The sequence below is a fragment of the Pseudopipra pipra genome, chromosome 3 (assembly GCF_036250125.1).
Source record: "Pseudopipra pipra isolate bDixPip1 chromosome 3, bDixPip1.hap1, whole genome shotgun sequence".
Classification (NCBI taxonomy): Eukaryota; Metazoa; Chordata; class Aves; order Passeriformes; family Pipridae; genus Pseudopipra; species Pseudopipra pipra.
Genome location: NC_087551.1, coordinates 42960242 through 42985550, shown reverse-complemented (window position 1 = coordinate 42985550; position 25309 = coordinate 42960242). Strand labels below are relative to the sequence as shown.

The 25309-nt window shown below is 36.7% G+C and overlaps 1 protein-coding gene across 1 annotated transcript in view; it reads left to right on the top strand.

Moving 5' to 3' along the window:
* Positions 1-21695, top strand: part of FAM120B (family with sequence similarity 120 member B) — a 49323-nt gene extending 27628 nt beyond the window's left edge. Inside the window, exons 7-10 of the mRNA XM_064648873.1 lie at positions 9948-10154; positions 14036-14144; positions 15373-15486; positions 19348-21695. Of these exons, the coding sequence (XP_064504943.1) occupies positions 9948-10154; positions 14036-14144; positions 15373-15486; positions 19348-19400 (483 nt within the window). The 3' untranslated portion in view covers positions 19401-21695. The remainder of the gene's footprint in view (positions 1-9947; positions 10155-14035; positions 14145-15372; positions 15487-19347) is intronic.
* The last annotated feature ends 3614 nt before the right edge of the window (positions 21696-25309 follow it).

The following is a 25309-nucleotide window of genomic DNA, read 5'->3' as shown; positions in this document are numbered from 1 at the left end:
TAGTTATTAGTGAAGGTAATAAAGCTCTTGCAAAATATTAAGCAAACAGACAGCTTTAAAAAACTCAGATATAACCTATTACAAAGAGGGAAAACAAATATTTCTGGTATCAACTGACCTTTTCCTGCCAAGTTTCTGTTGGTCAAAGTGTACGTTTACTTCTGAGTTAAATAGTTTTCACTTCCTTGCATATTGTATGCTAGAAGGAACGAGCAGTCCATGAGGGTTGGAGGTGGTGTTTGCATGGTATAGGCGGGGTTGCTCTCCATTGCCTTTAAGGGCTGACCTGTGTCCCCACAGGGCAGGTGACATGCAGGGGCTGGAGCCAGGGAGGGAATGGAGCGTGCTGTCAGGAAGCGGTGGCACGCGTGCACCTGCCTGTCATCTGCTCAGGGCTGCCTGCACCTGCTTGCGTGCCTCTGTCACGCCTGAGCAGGAATGCAAGCTGCACATCTGTCTAGGCTTTCCCTGGAGAAGCAGATGGCTATGTGTAACTTCAGAGAAGCAAAAATGTTTTCTGAAATGACCTAATGAGCCATTTATAGGTGGATGCATTTATAGGCATATGGTTACAGTCCTTTGTTGGATGTACTGGAGTTTTTCAAATTACTATAGTAGAAGCGTTCCTCTGGAAGATATCAGAAACAGCCAGGCTAACCGAGAACTGATTTGTTCCCTTTCTTTTCAAGTGTATTCTTGATTGACATGATCATTGGCCAGGGGTTAAAAGTCAAGATGGTGTCCAGTTCCTATCAGTTTGACTTTAGTCAAATTGTTCGGTTCTTTTTCGTGTTTAAGTTCTTGTTTGTAATACTCATGCACCAGTAGTCTCAATGATAGAAGTTCTTTAGCCAAAAATACAAATGCTGTATAAATGTGAACTTGTAATACATTAACATTATTATTGGTGTTGCACATATATTCTCCTCCCCTTCACCTTTATTTTTAGGTAATTTCATTTGATGTTTACTGAACAATAGCTAAGATTTCTTTTATAAAGAAATGGAGCAGTGTTAAGAGAAAAGTGATAGAAGTATGTTATAATATCCCTTATCAGCATTATATTTTAGCATCTCAAGACATCACCACTTAAGAGAATTCTAATCCTAGTGTTATAAGTGAGGAAAAAACACGCGGGGACAGTAAACACTAAATGTGTAAAGATATGTTACCTCCAAAGAAAATTAGTGATTTATGGACAGATTTAATTGTTTAGTAATCTCATCATCACGTCATGTCACACCAGCATTAGTAGGAAGCATATGCACATTAACTAAAAAGGTATATTACATTCATCTAGGTTGCTATATATTCCCCTGATAGATTTAAAAGAAGAGGCATTCCATTGTTCCTTGCCAAATACAAAGTTATGTATGTATTGGTTTTAGCAAGGGCAGTTAATGCATACCTAAGTATTCAGCAATAGTTTTCTATTTACTCTCTGTGTATAGAATACACAAACACATCTTGGCAGAAAATGTTTCTGTGCTAGGACTTAAGTTCCACAAGTTCCTACTAAAGTCAAGGAGAGTTTTACTTCTGAATATAATAAAAGCAGAGCTATGCCAATACACTTTTAAAAATCCATCCCTCTCTTCTGCTCAGTGTTTTTTACTTTTTAGCAAAATTATACAATTGTATGTTGTATTTGTACCCCGAGGCTTCAATACAGCAGGGGAATATTTCAGGCTAGCAACAATGGCAAGTAATATTTTTCAGTTATAAGAGGTTGAAAGTATAGTGGTTCTGCAGGAAGTTTATTTTGGCATTGCACGACTGGAAAAAAAAGGTACCTTTTGTTTTAAAATGGCTGTGGATCAATTCCTGAGGCTGGAACATTATCAACAAAGCACCTGCAGAGTCCAATGCTGGCTGAAGGGCTGATATCCCAAAGTTTGGCTTATTACAGAACATACATTTTCTTTTAAATGGCGTTGTTCTCTGTGTTAAATACATTGTTAAAAGTGGCCAAGTTACTCTCACAGAAACTCTTTCCCTATTTATTTTTAATTTACTCTGACATAGTGGCAGTACAAGAAAATGTAGAATATTACATGTAAGTAATTTTCTTTGAAACCTTTGTTTGTAGTCAGTTCTTTAATAGCTCAGAAGACCATCTTTATCCAACAGCTATGTGCACCAAAAAAGGGTTCTCTAATTTCTCTGTATGTGTTCATCTAAACCCCAGCACAAGGTTGATGTTCTTGTGCCAAAAGGCAGCAGCTTTCAAGTTGTGTATGGCAGTTTTCCATTTCAAAAGGAATAGGTATTCTGGAAGTGATTACTCTATTGCACCTTAGTAACAACCAAATTCCTGATCTCTTGAACATACCTGATCACAGATTGCAGGTTGTCAGTTCCTTTCATAGGTCATCTGAGATACTGCTGTGTGACTCATAGTTCAATTTGTCTTGGACCTTGGGATTGTCGTGAAATAGAAGCAGACCAGTTCTTTTCTTCCTCAACCTGTGGACTTAACACCTAGAAAATTCCCTAGCTAGAACTGTTTACCCTGGACGTATCACTTCAAAGGGTGAACCACAGTATCAACAATCTTATTGTGCAGCTGCTTTGCAATACAAAGAAACCGAAGGAGAAAAAAGCTCCAACAGAAGCTGTATTGCACTGGCAAACAGTATTTGTTCTCCTGGAATTCTCTGCACTAACCATCACGGTTCAATGACTGTTGTATTTGAAGAGCTTATATACCAGACATGACATTAATAACAGCTGTCATGATGTTTCTGGAAGCTGCAGTGCTTCAGACATGCTAAATTTTGCCTAAACTAATTCTACTGAAATTCAGTGGTCTTTCTGTTGGCTTCAGTGGGAAATATCAGGCCCTTAAAAAGCATAAACTCAAAACAGCTTAAGAGAGAAAATGGTCATACATTAGGGCAATTGAGTAGATCTTGAACATCTATTCTGCCTCTGGGGAGGAAAAATAGTAAACTAATTTTTAAGCTTGGCTAATTAAGCCTTCGACAGTTGCCAATATATTCCATGACTGTGGAAGCACACGCTGCATTATCAAAGGCAGCCAAGCATGCTCTGCTGAGTAGTTCTGTTGTTGGCAAAATTTTTATTCCTAAAAGTTTGTTCCATGGACCAGTCCTATGATTAAACAAAGAGAAAGCGCTGGGTTAAGATGTGAATAAGGACTTTAGATCAGGAATGTGGTCAAGATGCAGGTAGCAAATGAAGACCCTTGTTTTAAAGATTTTGGTAAAGGAGCTAGTCAGTGTAGAGTAGACTACAGAAATACATAGTGAGTGTCAGAAAGTAAAGGAGTGGAAGAAGTTTAATGTTTGAAGGCTTACAATGGAAAGTTACTGGAAGAGAAGTGACCTTTTGCATGATTTTTAATTTTTTTCTTTGTGTCCCCTAATAACTTTTGAGTATGTGGGCTAATTTCAGCCACGTTTGACAAAGATGTAGGAGTCAGTGAGAGAAATATGTTAATGATGATTGTTTTAATTAGACAGCAGGGAAGATGTGGAAGGCACTCTAAATTGCCCAACAGGAGGAAACTTTAATGATATCACCTTATTAGGGCATCCATATGAGAGGGAGACATCACTACAGGCATGGGGAAGAAAATTCTAATAATTACTGAACCATTTCAGATGCCAGTGACATAGCAGAGGCAGGAGCCCATCAATTCATGGTGCAGACATACCAGGAGTCTGTTGGCGGTTTGTCCCCCATAAACTTTATTAGTTGCAAGGCAAGTGAAGCTACTCATACTTCTATATCTCATAATTCCACAACATGTAACTGTTGTATGAGAAAAAAAAAAAGAGGAAGGAAAATCAGATTACAAGAATTTTCAGAGTCCCAAACAAATAAAATATATTTTGCTACCAAATAAATTCAATATTATCTGTATGATGGAAAGGTGAGGAGGTTCAAAGATGTCACCAAAAACATGAGCAAGTATTTAAGACGGTAAAAATTAAAATCCAGATGAATCCATTCACTTTTATGGAAAGGATATGACTGCTGTCTGGGCTACAGTCAGATGGTTAGCCTGATGACTATAATTCAAAATTGATGTGAACATTCAGTAAATGTCCACATATATTGTAGACTGTCATTAGCCTAGTAATCATTTAGATCAGAGTTCAGCAGTTGTGGCTAAAATAAAAGAAATAATGTTATTTCAATCTTTTTACAGGTGTTAATGCACTGTCCATTGCATAACTGTATAAATAAGCTGAGAGGGCTAAACTTTTTAACTGGTGAAATTCACTATCACAGAAATGTAATTTATGCTGGAGTTTGTTGTGAATATGATTTAAAGTTCTGATAAAAGTGGCTATATTTGAAAATTAAACCAGAAATTAAATATTATCTTTTTGTAACTGAAGGACATTTTTTTCTGGTTGCAAATTGGTGAACAGTATTAGGTTTTTTTTATTTTATGTAGGATGCTTAATGGTAAAAGCAATTTTTGATTTTTTTTTTAAGTTTACTTCTGTGGTGGTTTTGGCTTAATGTAAATAACAGTGTTCTGCACAGAGATATCATTTTACATCAAAGTCCTGATAAAACCTGGTAAATAAACTTTGCTGAACATATAAATACTAAACACTTAGGTTGTTTACTGCTAAATATTTACTTTGAAGCCTTAGAAGTGTTTAAAAACTGGTTTTTCTAGTTTCTGTTGCAGCAGATTCCCTCATAGGATTGCTTTTCAATCCCTATTTTCCTTTGCACACACCTTGTTTAAGCAGGAAGAGCTTAATTTAAGCTCTTTTATTCTTTATCAGAATAAACCTTAGTCTGTTTTCAAAATACTGGTGCTCCTCCCCTCCCTCAGTTTGACAGGTCAAGGAAGCAGATGATGCACTATGCTCCCAGCAGCTTATTGCTTAAAGCTGACTGATGCCAAGTAAATATGCCGTTTCACCAGCCCACCTCTGTAGGTTGACACTCCTGAAATTTGTCACCATTACACCAGTTTAGGTTATCTTTGCTCAAAAACAGAAAATACAGCTTCAGTGCACAGGGCCTTTAGCATCTTTTGACAACTCACACTAGGAATTCACACTAATGGCTGAAGGCAGGAAGATCTGGTCTCTGTCTTTTGCTTGAAATTGTTTAGCGATGCTTTCCATTGCAGAGAATTTAACTTTACTTAAGTTGTCATCAGTTGACAGTCCATCTCTCTGTGTTTGGAACACAGTGTGCCTTAGCACTCTCAGGCAAAGCTAAGCCTTTCTGTTTTAATGACAAGTTCCTGAGATAGGATCTACCTGCTGCCTTTATTGCTCAAGCATAAATTGCCTATGGTTAAATATTTGATCATTTAAGGCAGAGGTGGCTCTTGGGGAGTTAATGTAAGAAGTAGCATACTGATAATACACCGAGTTCAAATGCACGTAAAAAGAACTGGTTAAACTAGGGCAGTACGATTTTAATCAGCACCACTTGAATTCCAGCAGTTTATTGCTTGGATCAAATTACATTGATTTGTAACTATTGTTATTGAATTCTTAATTTTAACTAGAAATCATCAAATACTAACCTGTCCTTGAGTATTATGTTTTCCCTTTTATAATAAAAACAGGTATGTTCTTTTGTGGGTGGGTGGGGTGGGGAAGGGAGGAGGGCGAGAAAAGCCTTATATGATTTTAAAGTTATTTCTTTTTAAATTTGTATTTCAAAATCGTCGTATCTTCTGTATTCAACTTTATCACAGGAAGAAGGCAACAGATTAGGAAAAAAAGTAAATGAATAAGGACAACTTTATTGTAAATAACAATTATTAATACAAAAAGAGCATCCCCAGAATGTTGTTGAAAATCCTACTAAAGGAACAAGTTTTTAAATGAAATGTGGTATTTTACACATTGAGATACAGAGGACATTTAAAGTAGCACAAGTAAAGAATTGTAAAATTATTATTATATCTTTACTTTTCTCCTTGGTTTCTAGAAATTTAGATAGTGGGATGCTTTGCTGGAGGGAATGGTTCTGGCCTTCATTTGTGCCTGCTGACATCTGGCACGTTCAGATACTTATCCTCACATTTCAACTGTCATAGAACCTATTTATTCTTTTAACAGAATATGAACCCTTTAAGCTCCATACAGCTGAGGGGTGAAGGACTTGTGGGGTTTTTTTAGTATATTCCTGAAAAAAGTTTGTGCAGCTTTCAAAATGCATAGCGTGAAGTTTACACCTCTATCAAAAAATCATTTGTGAATCCGCAAAGAAGACTCAGAGGACTAGTAGTATTTCCTTAGAACGTAATGTATTTTTACATCCTGATTAATTTTTACTATTATTTCATTAGATGAAATTTGAACTCAAAATTTACATTTCATATACAAGATTCACGTATTTTTTTCTTCCTGTAAGTTAAAACTGTTCAGCAGGATGTACAGTCTCTGGGTCCTGTGAGCAAACACTTTCCATGTTGGAAAGCCTCTTTCTGTGGCCGATGAACATGCACATGACCACAGAGATTGACCTGAACTTGTGGTCCATGGGCCAGAGCCCTGTGTCCCTAGAGCAGAAAAAGGTGTCATATAGGTCTGTAATGATAGCTTTTCTAGAAAAGACATTTCTAGAAAAATATTTTATGCATAGTGTTGTGGGTGCTGTAGCTTATCCAGTTCAGATTGGCATTCAAAGCATGATATCAGTAACCTCTGCTGAAGTGGTGCTAGAGGACTGTGAACTTTTGAGTTCTCAGCCTTCAGTTAATGCTGGGAAATAGGAAAAGTAATCTTTTTCCCCAAGTGTCAAGACAGTGGGAAGCTGCTGTTGGGAGGGGCAGCAGCAGGGGCACAGCACAGGCAGCTGGTGCAGGAGGAGCAGTTCTCACGCACTCTCTGTCTCGCACTCTCTGTCTCTCTCGCACAAATGGCATCAGCTGGTGGTAGGAGTAGCAGCAGCGAGATCACGGGGGTGTATCTCACATGATTCACTGGGGTCCTGAGTTTGTAAATGTAGTAAAAAGAACAGACACAATTTCTGAAAGAAAGTAATCTCTAGGGTTTAATGCCCTGCAAGACAAGACTCCTTTTCTTTTGGAATTTTGTACTCCTTATAGGGATGTCTTAACATTGCAGACACCAAGCTGTTGTGAGCATTCCCGTGGCAAAGCAAGTCCGTGGTTTGCCATGCACACAGCATCATTGTTACAGACTCACTGTGCTTTCATTTTCTTTGGTTTTCATTGCCAGACATGGAAAATAGGAACTACCCATTAGTGAATGTATTTCCTGTCCTATTAAAATAAAGAAATCACTGTTGATAGTTCTGGCCTTGGTCTTGCCAATATTGATTTCCATTAAAAATACAAGCCTTACCTGATACCCACCACACACAAACACACACATACACACCTTACTCCACAATACTTTACTGCTTTGGAAAAGTTCCGGATTGATATCCCAAGACAATGAAGTCTTCTACCTGTAAAACCTGTCACCAGCAACATTATTTTATCTTTCTTAACCAATATGTCTGAATTGTAATTGAAAAGAGCATAGGTTTTTTGGTGGCTCAGATTTCATACTCACAGAAGTAACAGCATCAATGCCAGTATTACGCTGATCTTCAGCTTGAGACGGCACTCAAAATACTCTTCTGTATTTTACTATTTTGTGCATCACCATCAAATGCAAAATTTTTCAGATTCTCACTTGGACATTGTTCTACAAATACATATGCATTTGGTTTGCATTAACTTGAATGCCATCACCAAAGAAACTTGGGTTAATCACATTTCTATTGGGTCTATGCTTAGAGTTTTCAGAATAAAATAAATATATAAAAGCTTTATTTTAATATTTATGGCCCAGATGGCATCCAGCATTCACACATAGTATTAATAATCTGTTATAGCAGCTGTTTTATATCCTTGATAACAGTGGGATTAAAAAGGACAGTAAAAGCATCTTACAGAAAGGTATGAACTAATAGTCATATGGTACACATCCACTAAATTAATAGATGGGAAATTGCTTGCTGCGGGTGACAGCTTTTACTCTTTCATTTTCTTAAATACTTGTTTTCATTATTCTTCATGAAAGTTTGTTTTCAGCATTGAATCTTTTGACATCATCAGTACCAATAATTCGGTGACAGAAGATACCAATTCATGTGACTGTGAATTTCAGTCTGGTTTTGTACTGATCTATAATAAAGAGACTTATTTGTGACATAAATCATATTGATATAAATTTGGCCAAGTTTGATTCAGCTGGTTGGTGTGCTACCGTCACTCTTGACCTCTACTGCTAATTGTAGCTTACCATGTCCATTTTCATTGTAGCATAAGGGCAAACCACTTGTCAAAATGTTCTGAAGTGTTTTATTGAAGTTGCTTAAAGTTCAATTTATTGTTGCATCGAGAACAAGACCCAGGAGTATAAAAGCTGAAAGAATTCCCTAGAGTTCTGAGGATTCCCAGCAGTTCTTTTTCTTTTTACTTTCCACTCATAAAGTCTTACTTTGTGATCACAAACCAAGCAGATTCCATTTTAAAGCTTGTAATGATGTGGACTCACTTCCTTAGCAGATGTTAGAGTTTGATCAAGTGATCAGAAACAATCTGGTAAATGCAATGTAAGAACCTTTCAGCTGCAACATGGTAACTGACTGGGTGCAGTCTTGCAGTCTAGTTTAGTACAAATAATACTGGTTCACTTAAACAACATTCCTCTTCCAAGTACCTTTCAGCATTGTTAGACATTTTGCAAACCCCCGCTTTACTTGCCAGAGCAAGAGGGTTATGAGTGTGCATGTAGTTATTAGGCTCAGCTGGCAAAATGATAGCTTACATCTGGAGGCAATAGCTTCCTGAAACTCAATGGCCTGCTCCTGTACTGAAAATACTTATATTTTAAAGGGAGGGTATAAGAGAGTCTTCCTTACTCGAGTATGAAGTGTCACAGTCAGAAAAAGATGGACCTTTCATTTTCTAAATGACTGCTCAAATTCTAGTTGGGAGGTGTCCCTGCTCACAGCAGGGGACTCAGAACTAAATGATCTTTAAGGTCCTTTCCAATCCAAACCATTCTACGATTCTATCCTATTCCATTTCTGGTATAATTTATACTGTAAGGACACAACAGCTGCCACGGATTACAGTATTGATGGCCACACTATTATGAATCTCTTCTGGTCCTGACAAACTGCTTCAGCATAGACTGTGAAAAAGGCATTGCTCTCTGAGGAGCTATGTACTGTTTACACAATACTTAAAATCACAGTTTTACCCATATTGGATTCAAAGCTTTTGTGTTTTGCTATGCTCTGCCACAGCAGGCTGTTAAATTCACCCATCAAGTTTACTTTTGCTATGAGTTTTACTTGTCTTATTGAGTTTCTCATTTTACATTTTCTAGATGCTGTCACACCATTGCAGTATGTCTTCTGGAAAAATCCGTGTTGAAGTGAAATAATTTGACTTTCAGACTACAGTCAGAGGAAATTTTAGAGTTTTTAAAATAAAAGTTTGGATACAATAAACTTTATTCTGTCAAATCCTGTAATTTAAATGACCTCTAAATGCTGTAGCATTTCCGGGGTAATCAAACTCCGGAAGGTCAATGGATCACTGTACACATCAATTTCTACTCCCAGTTCATGTTTTACATTCCACTAACAGAACTTTTTCTGGAGAACTGCTGATGCTTGAAAAATACAATGGAGAATAGCCACTTATTTTGTCTTTCCATTTTCATTTTGAAAGTATCTATCTTAAAAACTTGAGTGAGATGCTGTGCTTGTTAAACTTCACTTACTGAATAAAACTAGATCCAGAATCCTTTGACCAATTCTGCTGTGAAAGAGAGGACCATCTTTGTCACAACTGTGAGACAATTTATCATTTTCTCTGCTGTTCTTATGGTTATATGTGATGGTAACATTGCTCATATTCCCTGATTTGTGAGGCCTATCTTTTGTGTGTGTGTGTGGGTTTACAGCTTGCAGAAGTAGACTCCAGAGCTGTACATCTTGGCGCTGTCTTGGTTCGTGGCCTTACAACGTTGCTCATGGCCAATAGCGCCTGTGGCTTTCCATTCAGAATGGATGATTTGATGCCTTGGACAGTGTTTGATGGAAAACTTTTTCAAGAAAAATACCAGCAGTCGCACCGAGGTTGCTCTGTGGAAGAGCTTTTGGAAGGCAATGTGAGTAACCACATCCTTTTAGACATTTCTGTATTCTTTGAAAAAATGTACCTGCCCATTTACTTCGTTGTTTTAATATTCATGTTTACACTGTTCCCCTTTCTTTGTATTTTTCTTCTCTCTCTTATTCCTTTTTCAATCTCTCCATAAAAAATAATTAAAAAAAAAAAGTAGAAATACTGAGCCTATGAAGAAAACTGTAATTTTACCTTTATTTTTGTTTCCATTACTCAGAAAATAGTATAAGGAAAGTGGTTGTCAAGTTCAAAAAATGAAAATGCCCATAAGGTTTCCTAGTACTGAGATATTATTGAGATCTTTTTCCTGTAAGATTTTAGGTAACATATTAAGAACATCTTTAAATAAGCACACTGGATATAATTTTTAAAGTATTTAAGAGTGATATTTTTAAAGGCAATAAAGAACCTAAAGTTTGAGGTGAAGGTTTGGTAAATTCAAAGAGGAACTGTAAATCAGAAGAAGGTGTATATTTAGGTATTTTTTTAAACTCTCACCAAGTACCTTCCCGTACCTCTGAGTACTTTGGTCCTCAGTCCCACTTCATCTTACAAATCTGGGGATTTGTAAGATTTACATGCTATGTTACCAAAAAAACAATGTGACTTCAAACATGTCTGGGCAGAAAGGTACTATCAGAGTCCTGCTCAACACAATGCATTGCAGTGGCATTATGTCTAGGCTCAGAGGTAGGGTCTGCTAGACTGGGTGCAAGACTGTATTGATGCGTGAATGAAGTCTCAAACCAGACCTGGCTCATGCCCCATCAGCACAGAATTTGTGGAGAGATGGTTGGGTAGGTCTGTACTCATCAGTGAAGGTAGCTCTGAAGACCTTCAATTAATGTGCCTCTTTTCATTGTGGACTTGAAAAACCTGTATCATTTAATTACTTTTGAAAATCTTACCTTTGAAATGTTTTAATCTGCTATTGAATATATCACTTGAGGTTAAAATAAAGTAATTAGAGAGAAAAAATATTTCAGTTTTGATTTATGTTAATCTCGTGCATTCAATGCCAGTTGTTGAATAGTTTTCTTTTATAATTTTATGTCCAATTGTATACCGTGCTGGTCTGGAGTGATGAGTGGAACACTTGTGGGTGGGTGGAATGAATGTGTTTTTAGCATGAAGGAGAAGAACAATCCTTTCCATATGTATTCAATCATAGGATTAGGACCATAACTTCTTTCCAAGTCCTGTGGTTCCTATTAATTGGTTGGTTGATTTCAGTAGATTTTGGATTGGGACAATGGTTCACCCAGTTTTTCATGCAAGATTTTGCAGAACAATAGATGGTTTAGAGAATAGACAGGAAAATATAAAAAGTATCCAGATCTCTGTGAAATTGATGCTTCTTTTCCATTTGGATAGAATTCAGGGTAGTGGATAGTTTTGACAATACATATCTAAATCTGTATAAGACATATTAATTGAGATAGGTATTTTTAAATGTGTTAGGTAGTATGTTTTAGCTAACATTTGAAAATCTTGGTGCGGTAATGTTTGAGCTGTATTTTATCCTGTTTTATAACAAAGATGAAGAAAGATGATTACTTCCCTAGAACAGAGTTAGAAATATGCTTGATCAACTAAAATATCTAGGTTAGGGTTTTTAAAAGCCTAGTGCTCTGTTTTACACAAACCCCAGATAAAGTGTTCTGTTGGGAGGAAAAAATACTCTAGCCACGTGAATTTTTAGAGTAGTTTAAATATCTTTTTCTTTTTTAGGTACAATTTTATGGTACATATATGGCAGAGATATGTACCCAGACTAACAAAATAGCTTTCCAGTTTATCAGTTTGAGGCAAGAATCTGTTTTGAGGCAAAGTGCCAAGAGATGCCAGTTTAGCTGGGAACACTGGCAAGGCAGCAAGCATATGTGATTGGTTTTTCCTATTAAGTTCAACTTTAATAAATAAAAATGGTACTTAGTTCCTGGCAGAGCTTAATGTACTGCTGGAAGCCAGGATCTTTCAGCACTTGTTTGTTAACAATCTACCCTTGAGCACCATAGATATAATCTGGTGATAGTGATAGCATTGTATTCAGAAAAGAAGTTATTCTGTGTGGGTTGTTTTGTTATAGAAAATATAAATAATAGGAAAAAGTTATTCCTTTTGTTGTTCAGTGCTTGTCTCCTAAGGTCCCTTCTCTATGATCTGGACAGTTACATTACTTTGGGAACTTCAGGCAATCTCAGAATAAGTGCTGTTTTGACTACAATGGGCTTAAAAACAGTTAATAGCATTCTGAAAATTACGGTGGAAATACAAATATTTACATGTATATCAGAAATTTTGAACATTTTAGGATTTGCTTCCTGCAGATTCTTGTACCCAAAGAATGTATACATTAAGTACAGTTGATATATTTGTGGGCAAGTTTTTGTGTGACTCAGCTCTTTGTAACCTAGCAGCTGTTAAAGATAAAAAATGGGCAGCTTTGGATAAGAATAAAAAAATAGAGCCATCTTGCTTTTTTTAAAAAATATGCTAAGCTCACATTATGCTAGTTCTCTGTTTTTCAAAACAGTAATCATATTAGTTTCTTTATCCACACAGAAAATTGGATATAATAGTCTCATAAAGCAGTGAGGCAATGATATTATCACTTTATTAGCCCTTTTATTGTGCTTCTCACTAATGAGTATGTTTATAATTAAGTTTTTTAAATTAAAACCAAATTACATAATGGGGTCATCATAAGTGATATGTTTTGTTCTTTTCTGATCATGCCTTTCATCCCACCTTCGTAAACATATTCTGAATTTGTTCTCCCAAGAATAAAATGAAAGATTTTTCCCATTAGAGGGTGTTCTTCACAAACTGGACTCAGCTTGTGTGGTAAAAAAAAAAAGACAAACTTGTGAGTTTTGTTTAAGTCTCTGTTAACTCAAAAAATGTGGTTGGGAAGTTCGCAGCAGGGTTCAGGGATTCAGACTCTACCTCTAATTTAAGAAACCTCTTTAATTGCTGCAGTCTTACTACCTATTGGATTTTTTACCTTCTCGCATCATCTTCTTCCCTCCTGCCTGCTCCGAAAAAAGGCATTGTTATCCCGTAAAAATCTGTTCCGTTTTATGAAAATCACAAATTGCCCTATCACTCTAAAATCTCTCTTTTCATAATTCTCTTTACTGTATACTAAAATCCCACATGCCCAGTACAAATCAGGAGAAAAGAAATACATTCTGAGACCTGTCACTTTATCAAAGCTCACAGAAATCAGAGCAAGTTAAGGATATTTCACATCTCTCAGTGTTGCATCTTTAAATAGTTCAGCTTTTCCTTTTCACAGTAAAATTTTTCGTCACATGACAAGGTAAACATTTTTATTTAATTCCTCCATTTCTCTTTAGACTTAGTTCTATTTTATCAGTCAGGAGTCGGGGCTGATGTATTACTGTTGGGTTAAGTTTTGTTTCTAACATATGAGATTAAGAGACTTTGATTTTAACTGGTGTATTTTCCATGAGTTCATCAGTCCTTATCTGGAGTCTTTAACCATCTCCTCCTGAGGTATTGCTGATAGAAGTCTAGTTAAGTATATCTACATGTACAAGGTAATAGCATAGGAAGGCAAGTGATTTACAGACATGAGCAGAGAAGAAAAACAAACTTCACTGAGAAAGCAGGAAAACACTTCTTCTGCACCCCTACTCATCTCTCCGAGTATCCACTTTTAATGTTAAATGTTTGAAATTTACTTCCTGAAAAAATGTGAACCAGATCTACCACCTTCATGTATGCATGAATGTGGCTAAGACAAGTCTTTTAGTTGTTGTGTATGTGTTTTATTTGTGCTACACTTGAAGAAAGATGAGCAGAACAGTCATTGATTTTTAACCCTGTTGTTTGCAGGAGTCTTTGTATATGCCCTTCCAGAATCTGAAGTCTTTCATTTGCAAGGTTTGCATGGCAAAGAAAAGAGTGATACAGAGCAGACCAAGAGGGAATGGATTTAACACAGGTTGGTATTGTGTTAATTTTCTCAGTAAAATTAATATATTGAGTTCAATTATCCTTCAACAGCAGCATCAATTACATAGGCATCCCATCAAGCTAAGTAAATTGTAAGGTCTTTCTCCAAGAAACCAAAGGATAGATCTTAGAAAATATTTCCCTTTTTAACAATTCATGTGAATATAATTAACCAAGTTTAGATAGAATAATATTTCCATCTAGCTACATAGTTAGTGAGATATATGCAACAAATACCATTCATTGAGAGAAAAATAACTATTTGCTCTGAGACTAAAGTTATTTTTATAGGAAGAATTAAATGACTCAGACCTTTTTCTCCCATTCCCTCAGGAGAGCTATTTTAACATTGATAGTTGAAGGTCTGAGTAAGGCAATGAAGAGAGAATACTTTTTATTGGACTCAGTGATATGGTTCAAACTATAAGAAAGCAACCTGGAGAACTGTGTTGTTTTGTTTACAGCTTTGCTTTTTTCCCCCCAGCTTTATGGCTTGGTTTGCTAAAGACATTTGCTTTCCCTATGTGATCTACCTGACTTTCAGGGGGAAAAAAACCATCTGAAAGGTTTTTAGCATCAGTCACAGATCAGCCTTAATATTGAGGCTTTTGAGATTTCAAAATAACTTACCCCAAATCTCATTGTTTATGTTTATATTATGTTTATTACTTGCTTAACACCTGATCAATTATAATGTCTGTGAGGATAAAAATTACCCCTTAAGAATTTCTTGACCAAATTACAGCAGACAGAATGTTTTTCTGCTAGTTCAGTACTTTGTATTATACTTCTGGTGCGGTACTACACTGTGCTGGTGCTGGACATTCAAAATTAAGGATATCTGTTGGTGATTTATAGTACCAGACCTTGTTAGCATCTGCTTTTCTTTGAGAGCTATACTTAACCATTTTAATTATGATTTGTGATTCCAATTTGGACAGAGTTTTCTGTTTGGTTTAATGACTGCATTCTCCAAATCTATGTCATAAAATTTTGATCTGGTTTCTAAATACACTTGTTAACAGCTTGTAATCGTGATGAGCATAGATGGAAATGAGGACAAGAACCACACTTATTAGGCTGACTTTAGTTTGGAAAAATCATAATTGTGCATGAGTATTTGGCATAAAACTAAGAAATATTGTTTCCTGAAAAATATTGTTTCTTCATTTGATCCTGTATACTGTCAGAGTTGCTTAATAAATACTGTTTTTCAGGAAGAGAACAAAGAAATTTTAATCCCAGATTCCAACAACCACGCAGAAGTCATTTTGTTTCTCCATATCATAACCAGATGAGGGGGTTTGTACAGAGAAATCCTCCATCACAAGGTAAAAAACATGCACATTTGTGGTTTTGGAATTGTCTCTATCAATAATATAAAAGCTCTGTGTCTATATGCAGTTACCCCATGGCTACAGCAGTCAATAACAAAACTTGCATCATATTTGTGCACTACCATCAGGAAAATCTAACTCTACAGGGTGAGGTAGAGTGTAGCATTATCATCTCTAGTCATCTTTTACTCACAGTGTTCTGGGAAAAAAGCTTTCATGTGGTATTTATAAGTTTCATGCTTGGTCTCAGCTGAACTGTGTTTAAAATTGTAATAGTTCTAAAGCAAATTGGCACAGCTGCACAGAAATGTTTGTCTGAAGTCTTTAGCTGCAGATTTTTGTTCATACTTCAATAAAACACTTAAGCATATGAATAAAGTTAAATACATTCTTAAGTGCTTTTCTAGGTCAGGATCTCAGCTTCCAGGTCACTCCCTGAGTGAAACAAATGGATGTTCTGTCTTGCCTTGGCATTAATCTTAAGTCATTCACCAGTCTCACTTCTTGAACAGACATTTCAATGAAGCATCACTGTGGATAGCACTGTTGAGCTGACATAATTCAGTTCTACTTCCTCACTACTGTGAGTTGAAGCACATACACATAGATTAAAGAAAATAAACAAAAGGAAGTGGAGTGTCTAAGAAACATCAATTGTTTTATTAAGTATGCAGAGCCTGGATTTCTTTTGTGTTTCCAGGTGAGGTTTTCAAAGAAGATTGATGATATGATTGGGGAAGATAAATAATAAATAAATACACTGAAGTCTTTAATGTTTTTCAGCTGCCACTGTTGAATACTTGCGAGTAAGATGCTACCATTTGATTCACAAATAAGATTGTTCAGTCCTGTATGTAAAATGTAAAGCTAAAATATAGAGCATGTATGCTGACCATAAGCAAAACCAAAACTGGTCATTCTTATGAGTTCTTGACCAAGAAATCTAATGTTCAGAGGTCAAATCATCTCTGGCCAGCTCCAGAGATGTTATAACTAGGTAGATTCCACGAAGTATGTTCCAGAGTAACTGTGCTTCAGTGTTATAAATGTCTTTCAGTAGCATTATTAAAACATCATGGCTTCTTCTACACTAGCCCTATTTCTTACCCTCAGGACGCTCTTAAAACATGACCCTATAACTGCAGTTAAATTACCTCTGTTAGAAGTTAAACAGATTTATTGGGAAAATTCATCTGTCCTTACAAAAGAGCCCTGCAATGCTTTAGAGCTCCTTTTAAACTGATCTCCCAACATGACTCATTTTAACAAAATTCCTTTTTCCTAAGTTGGCTAATATTAGCACAGGTATTTGGGTTGTTTCTTTATGTAGCTGATGTCTCTGCTGTATGTGTCTCACCAAAGAGAGAGAAAAAAGAACAAAAAAGTGGCCATTTTGTGTTCATGGTAGCTTATGTTATAAAACTTCCTACTAATATTACTTATATCTGCATCTCCCACTCTTTATATACCTTCTCATGGTATACTGTTATATGGTTCCTGCTGTTCCATATGATATATCAATCATTGGATTAAATACATTAAAAAGTAATGGAACAGTAACCACAGGACCCATATCTTCTGTATCAGGAGAATAATAATGATTAGGCAGCCTTTGCTCTTTCTTATCAGTTAATGTTTAAGAATTCCATGACTGTCTCAACTTCACCAGTAAAGAGTGCTTTTACAAGAGAGCATCAACCTGAGAAGCACTGGTATTTCTCTGAGAAGATGGCTTGAATCCCCTCAGGCAGAACAAGAATTGCATTTAGGCATCCCTCATTGGATGGTGAATAGTAAACACTGAGCTGCTGTAATTTACAGCTCATTCTCTAGTTGTATTTTGAATGTAGGGATTTCAGCTGGGGGAGGGAGTTGGGTTTTGGGAGGGTTGGGGTTTTTTTGATTTGGTTTGATTTTAGTCATTTAACTTCTCTGTAAATTTCTTGGCTGTGTGTTACAAAGGGATAAGAGCACACCCGTGTAATTCAGAGCAGGACAACTAAGCCTCACAGGGAGGTAGATTTTCCCTTAGTATTTCTTGTTTGATGATTTACGGATTCTAGGTTTGTGACTGCTGCACCACATCTCAGGCCATATAGACTATTGGTAGGTAAACTTCATTAATTAGACGACCACTAAGTCATTTTTTGCATCACATTGTTATCTCATTCTACAAAAACCTAAAAATAAACTGAGCATTAAGAACTGTGGAAATCACTGTGAATTATCATGTGTCTTTGCTCTCTTCAACAGTCCAACTGTTAAACACTGATATTTTGTGTCATAGCATACAAATTACCACTTAGATCTAAATCAGCATATAAAATATAACAAAAAAAAGAGACTGAATAAGTAAATATAACCTTATCCATACTTTTATAGCTATATTTTAAAATTTCTGTGATGTGTGCAATGGTTCTCACACTAATATTTTGAAATCTGCCGAAAAGTGAACTGGAGGCAAGGGAATGAGATAAGAGAGAGAGTGTCTGTGGGTGTACCTATAACAGCTACACGAATGGTTAAAATCAAGGATACCCTAATAATTTAGAAATAGTAGAGGATGTTGGAAATTATATAGAATTTCTGCAAGTGGTAAAATAAACATCATAACTCTCTGTATGAGGGGCTCAAGGGAGGGATCATAATGAGTAAGAGCTTGCAGAGTGCTAGAAGTAAGGGATGATAATTGTAGCTACCAGTCATCTACCACCAGATTCATAAACAGTGAGATGGGGACATCATGAAGCATTCTGACAATTTCATACTTGCATTTAGACGTTGTTGGATTTTGGGGGTCAACTCTATTCTACCTAAGAAAATTCTGTTCTTTAAAAAAAAAAATTAGTTTTGCTTCTTTGTTTCCATCCATCTTTGCTGTATTTTTCTTCCATCTTTCTATTAAAAAAAAAAAAGAAGAAAAGTGGAATTGGGCAACTCTTGTTTTTAAATAATTGAACTTAGGAAACATCACTTTTCCAAAAGTAATTTATTAAAAAAAAAACAAAAACAAAACAAGGTCTTGAAGAAAAGCTTTTATGGAGCATTGAAAGCAGTTTTTTGGGGGAAACAGAAGATGAGTGTCAAGGAAAGAGGGGAAAAAAATTGTGAGAGGTGTGTCTCACTGAGAGAAAATCTTTTGTCCAAGACAAAAAGGAATTATCAAGATTTCCATTTCTTCACAGAATGTAATTGCATCAAGAGGGTACATTCACATCAGTCTTAGCACACTGTAAAACATGTAACAGAAGACAATGCAAGCAAGCTCTCATTTGCAAGATATTTAGTCAAGGCTTCCACACTTGTGTTGCATGCTCTGTGTTCAGTCATGTTTCTGATTAATAGGATTTTGATAGAACTGTAATGCAGATGGAACTTGGTAGAACTTCAGTGCTGAAAAAAAAAAAGATATAATTTACAGTGTACTACTTTGCTTATAGGAATCTATAGCTAAAGCAGAATTGTACACAGGCACACTTAAACCAGTATGAAAATATCTTTAAATATAGCTCTGATGTCTGGTTCTAAATAGTGTGTTTTCCTTTCTTGAATTCATACAGTCTTATCTACCAGCCACAGTGTATGACCTGTATGACTCACTATCTCAACCCATTAATTGGTCTAGATTTAAAAGTTACAGTCACCCAAGAGTTTTAAGAAAAGCAATGACATCATGGACTTTATCCTCCAACATCTCAAAATGTTAGACAGAATTATACACCAACTGGACAGGGACATGTACTTTTTTCAAGATATGTATAAATGTAATTTTTTTGGGGGGCTACCTGAATAAGCTCTTGTTTTCCTGCTTTAATGTTCATTAAAAGTGTTTAATTCATCTCCTCCTTTCTCCAGGTGGGGGATCAGGACACCCAGACCGGAGGAGATTTCACCTTCCTCCTCGGTAAAGAATACATGTCTACAGGTGGCAAACTGAGATGATGGGATAGTTACCTTTGAGATAATTTTTGTTTATGAGAGCCTCTTTTTATGAACTTTGTACAAATAACTGAACCACATAATTGTGGAGGAAATCTCTCAAAGCTGAGGCTGTTCACCTTATTAATCACTTTTCATGTTTGCTCTCTTTTTATGAGACCAGAATCACTAAAACTTAAGTTACGGGTACCTGAGGCACATTAACATCCCAGTACAGCTACATGGTTTTGTCCATTAGATAATTGAAAGTCTGAAGTGTTTTTTACAACACTGTTAGATATTTCTGAGTGTAAATTTAGGACCTAACTATGATTTTTGCATATTTTTGTTATATTTGTTTATCTTACAAGACTTTCCCCACTGTGAATAATGTGTCATGTTCGTGCTGTATGTGGTTTGTGTCTTAATTGTGGATTATATCTGTATCTTAAGGGTTATACCATTGTTACTGAAACCTGTAGAAAAGTTTGAAACATGCCATCACTGATGTAAGCATCATCTGCCAGTGAAACAATATCACCTTTTTGTAAAAATGTAACTTTCTTACAAGAGACAAAAATTGCTATTACATTTGGTACTTCCAGTTAAGCTACTTTTTCTATCTTTGTCAACTGAGGAGAGAAAGAATCTGTCATGTTTTACTTCTGTAATGAATAATACTTATGAGAGCTCGATATTTATTTTCTGTCCAGAATTCTAATTCAAACACCTATCTTCAGAATTATTTCTTAAAAATTGATAAATTTCACTTTGTGATTCAATTTCAGTGATATATGTATTTCTTTAATTTTAAAATTAATACATTTTGAATATTATTAAAATGAATTAATTTTAAATAGAGTATAAACAATACTAAAGAAATGTAAAATAACAGAGCACGTGCAATTTTTATCAACATATAAGATCATAGAAAGCATGTGACACACTTAGAACTGTGTTTCTTTCTTTACTGATCTGCATCTCAGTTGAAGCACCTCCATCTACATAGACTTCAACAATTTCATGCTTTTCTTAGATTTCTAGCAAACTTTGAACAGAATTGGTTCAAGTGGATGTTTATGGAACTGTTGGGTTTTCATCTGTGTATGTGCTTTGTAATCACGTCTTCAGTTTTGTATTTCAACATTTTCAGTACATTAAATTATATGGTAACTCCTTCTCACATGGGAGGTATATGATGAAAGAAAAACAGGAAGTACAAAAGACGCATGGAGCTCCTGGAGCAAGTCAAGCAAGAACTGCAAAGATGATTAAAGTACTGGAGAATCTCTCTCCAAATCAAAGGTTGAGAGAGTTGGACCTGTTCAGCCTCGAGAAGAGATGAGTGAGAGGGGACCTCATCCATGTGTATAAATATCTAAAGGGGGGGTGCCAGGAGGATGGAACCAGGCTCTTCTTGGTGGTGCCAACCAACAGGACAAGAGGCAGTGGGCAGCAACAGATGCACAGGAAGTTTGAACTGAATACGAGGAAGAACTTCCTTACTGTGCAGATGACTGAGCATTGGAACAGGTTGTCCAGAGAGGCTGTGGAGTATCCATCATGAAATATTCAAGAATCACCTGGATGAAATCCTGTGGTATGTGTTCTAGGACAACTCTATTTGAGCAGGGAGGTTGAACCAAATGACCCACTGTGGTCCCTTCCAACCTGACCCATTCTATGATTCTGTGATTATTTACTTAATATTGTTTCTTTGGCCTTGTGCAGGTAACTTCTTGAATCAACCCTCAGTGGAACTTAGTTCCTGTTTAGTATACATTAGGTCCAAGTGAATAATATTGTCAGAGACACATAACTCCATGCTATGATTTCCTTGCATGTATTTTTCTGTTTGTAATCCAATAAATACATTCTTTTGTACTTAGCATACAGCAACAATCCAACTAAAGAAATAAGCAATACAGGACTTCTAGTTCTATTGAAAGTTTTAACAGACTCAATTTTTATACAACACAGTGTATAAATCCTTTGCGTTCCAAGGATCTCGCCATGATGGGGTATTCCTGCTTCCTTTTTTGATTGATTTGTCACTGACTGTAATTGTACTATCATTTTTTTCTTACCCTCCCCTCACCCCTGAATCTTTTGGAATAATGTGCTCTGAGTTTTATGGAAAGTTCTCTAGTTTCAGAGATCTCATGATGTATAATGGTATATTTGAAAAGAACGTGATCGTGTGCCAGAATTTGTTGGTAATTCCCCCTTCAGGATTTGATATGAGAAAAGTTTTCTGTTGGCCTCAATAAATGAAGTTAAATACAGCTAGAGTGGGAGTTTTGCTGTGCTAGCTGTGGTATGCTGTGAATTGTTGGTAATAATTACCCTGACTACTGAAGAATTGATAGTGTCTCTGTGAGAGTTTTTTCCTTCCTAATGTTTGACCATAAGCAGAAGCTGCTTATTATTATTTCCAAGCCAAAATATTTTTTCCCACGAGGAATTGTAGAGTGAAAGCATAAGCAAGAAGTCGAAACATAGAGGTGCTACTTTCCTTTCTCACTGAGCTTTGAATTGTTCAGAGTACCATAAGGCTTATGGACTCTAGAAGGAAATCATAGACAAGAACATGACCTTAGAGCTCCAGTCTTTATCCAGTCTAATAGGATTTCCTTAAATGTGGACTACAGGGTTGTTTTGAGTGGTTACAGGACAGGGGAAAAACAGACGTGGATTTGAAGTGATGTGTGTTTGTGAAGAAAAGCATTCTTGTTCAGCTGTACTGCTTACACTCTTCCCTAGCCTGTGCACTGGGTAGCTGTCATCCAATGTTCACTGAAATTGTGGATTGATTTATTAGCTTTATGTGTTCCCCTTCAGGAAAGGGAATCAGAGAATATTCTATAACATCAATAACTTAGTCAACTGTGACTCAGCAAAAATTGTAACATAATCATTGTGAGAGCAAGAATGACAGGAAGACATTTATCAACTTTTCTCTTTTTATGTATTATCTATCCTTCCTCTGACACTACTTTACTCATTTGTGAAACTATTCCACTGGGAATCTGAATCTGGACTACAGAAAACATGGAAACACTGAGATAATCCTATGATGCTGTGGAACTGTAAGCCTCAAAACATAGTTTATGCCTCTTTTATAAAACAGGAAACCACAGTTTTAATTGCTTTGCTACCTTAGCAAGTGTTGTGCTGAGATGGAGGGGAACATCAGTGTTAAAGCTCTACAGATCTTTTTGTGCCATGCTGTCTGAGCAAAATTATAAGGACACTGAAACATATGGTATTATTTTGTAAAGGTGTTCTTTATTTAAATGTTGTGGAAGAAGATCAAAAGTTTACATATTCCTATTTAAACATTGACTCCCTCTTGTCAGCTAAGCTGGGAGGTAAGCTAGTATATGTCCTTCACTAGGAAGTTTGATGGGATATTCCTCAGCAGTGCAGAGCCTCCTTAGAGAGTATCTTTTGTTGATATAGAAGCACGGACAGCTCAGTAAATAAGCAGAAACCTTTGGCATGTTTTTGCCATATAGGCATCTTGTGCTTGAGAGTGTAGGAATACCATGGCAGTTTGTGAATCTGGTGAGGGTGCCGTTTTGGATACATGTTGATGACCTAGTAAGGTTGCTCCTGAATGTAGGTCATTCAGACTGGCTGAGGTTGCTCAAGATAGGGCTCAGTGATGGTGAGTATACAAGCACCAGTGTTTTCTGGTGTCCCAGGCGCAGAGGTGCCTGATAGCTGAATGCCTGCACCCCTGAATGCACTACCAGGTTCTTCTCCTGTCCCTCAAGGGGTCTGGCTACCTGCAGCTGGGTAACCTTGGATCCAGCTGGTGTGTGAGAAAGACCTGTGTAAGAGATGTGAGAAGTCTCACAGGAGTCTCATGAGACCCTTGGCTCAAGAGCCCAGGGTTCATTTAAGCCCAGGTCCTTGCCCTTGGTGCTTGGTTAATCTACTTCTCAGGTATTCCTGTGTCCTGCCTATCTGATTCCACCTTTGCCTTTTTGATTTGACTTCCTTGTTTGACCTGCATGTCCCTCATCCCCATAGACTTGTCCAGTGACCACAGGAATATTATGTGAATCCGGTTACCATCATCAGACCTGCTCTGCAGTTCTACTGTGGAACTGAACCCTCACAAGTCAGGTCACTGCACTACATTGCCATGCCATGATTGGCTTGCCTTCCCCTGTGGAGCAGGCCACCCTTGCTGCCCTGTGAGCCCTGACAGCACAGGGGGTCAGAAAGTTCAGCTGAAACTGTCATAGTAATTGGATGGTGTCAAAACAATAGATGTGGTCTGTGGGATTACTTGCTGCTGAAAACAGCTTGAAAAACTGAAAACGGCTACAACCAGCAAAGTGTCTTTGTGTATCTCTATACAATTAGGACCTTGCATTCATTGCTCTCCTAGACCTTGCTGCTGACACCCAGACCCTTCTTACCCATAATTAGGCTACTGAGTACACCATGTTTCAACATTACACATCACAAATCTGAAGCTGCTTCAGAACATGGAAGCTTATTTGTTAAAGAGTATGTTCTTGAAACTGATAATCGTAGAGCTCCGCTGGCTTGTACCACTTTTTAAGCCCTAGGTGGAAGATCAGGTATTAAGTTAAACCTACAGTGTCTTGACTAGGATGTTTTACGTGGAAGTATGTAGTTGAGATAACACATGATGGGTTGAAGAGTTGTATTAAAGACAAAGAGTCTGCTGGCAGGGTATTCTGTCTGAGTACTCACTAGCCTAAATTTATTTAATCTTACTACAAAATTAAGGACTAGTATTTGTTTGTGATTTTGCAACTGGGAAAATAGGTCTTTATTGTATTAAAACCCCTCAGCCTCACAGTCTGGAATATTTGTTTATTCAAGTAAGGAAACCAGTTACTGACCCTGATCTTTTATGGAGTGCTGCTCATTGCCCAGGTAGCAGTTACAGTAGTGCACAACTTAAAATTCATTAACACTGTAGACAGGATATCAGTTGTAGTAATTGCAACTTCTGTCTCCCGTATCTCTATATACTACAAATAGGGAGGTAATTGGGGCCAAAGAACTGCTCTGACTACAGAATTTCAGTTTCATACAGTGTTGTATTCTGCACTGCGTGTTCACATTTGATATCAAGTTGTATCTTGTCAATAAACATCACCAAGAGACTCTCCTCTCCTTATTGATGATCTTTGTGACTGCTGCTTACCACTCTTTTGGAGATGAAGGACTGGATTTGCTGATCAGATGCAATCACAAACCTGAAAGTTTCACAGGCCAGGGAAGCAAGGACAAAACAGAATGCTAGGGATGGATGTATACAACATTTAATATTTCAAGGCTTTTAGCTTTGTGTTGGTTCTTATTTTCCCACAGTTAATCATTGGATCACTTATCGAATGACCTTTTATTGGTAGTGGTCACACAGATAAACAGGAATATATTATTTCTTAATGTAGTTAATTTAAGCATGATATTTTATATACGTTGATACTTCAAATGTATTAATCTGCTCTTTTTCATGCCAGAAGACACAAGAAATACTAGGCACAGGAACCAATCCCAGATATAAGCTCTCTGAAAATGTTTGGTAACTGCAGGCTTTTTGAGTATAGTGCCCCCTGTCTCAAAAATTAGGTAGCCAAGTGTGTGGCTGGCCTTTGGACTCTTATAGAGCAAAACTGTACTGAAAGAGCTGTTCTGATGTGTTTTCCAAATATGCTTTAGGGAGCTCAAAAATTCATTATTCAGCGAAAGCAATTATAATTTTTAGAAAAGTGATGAGAAACTTGCGTGTCATTTATGGTGTTTGGAAAACTTAGGTCAAGGTAACCATTCAGGAGTTACCTTCATCACATCCAGCTTTATTTTGGTCAAGGCTTTGTTTGTTAATAGCAGAGGCCTAAATGGCTCT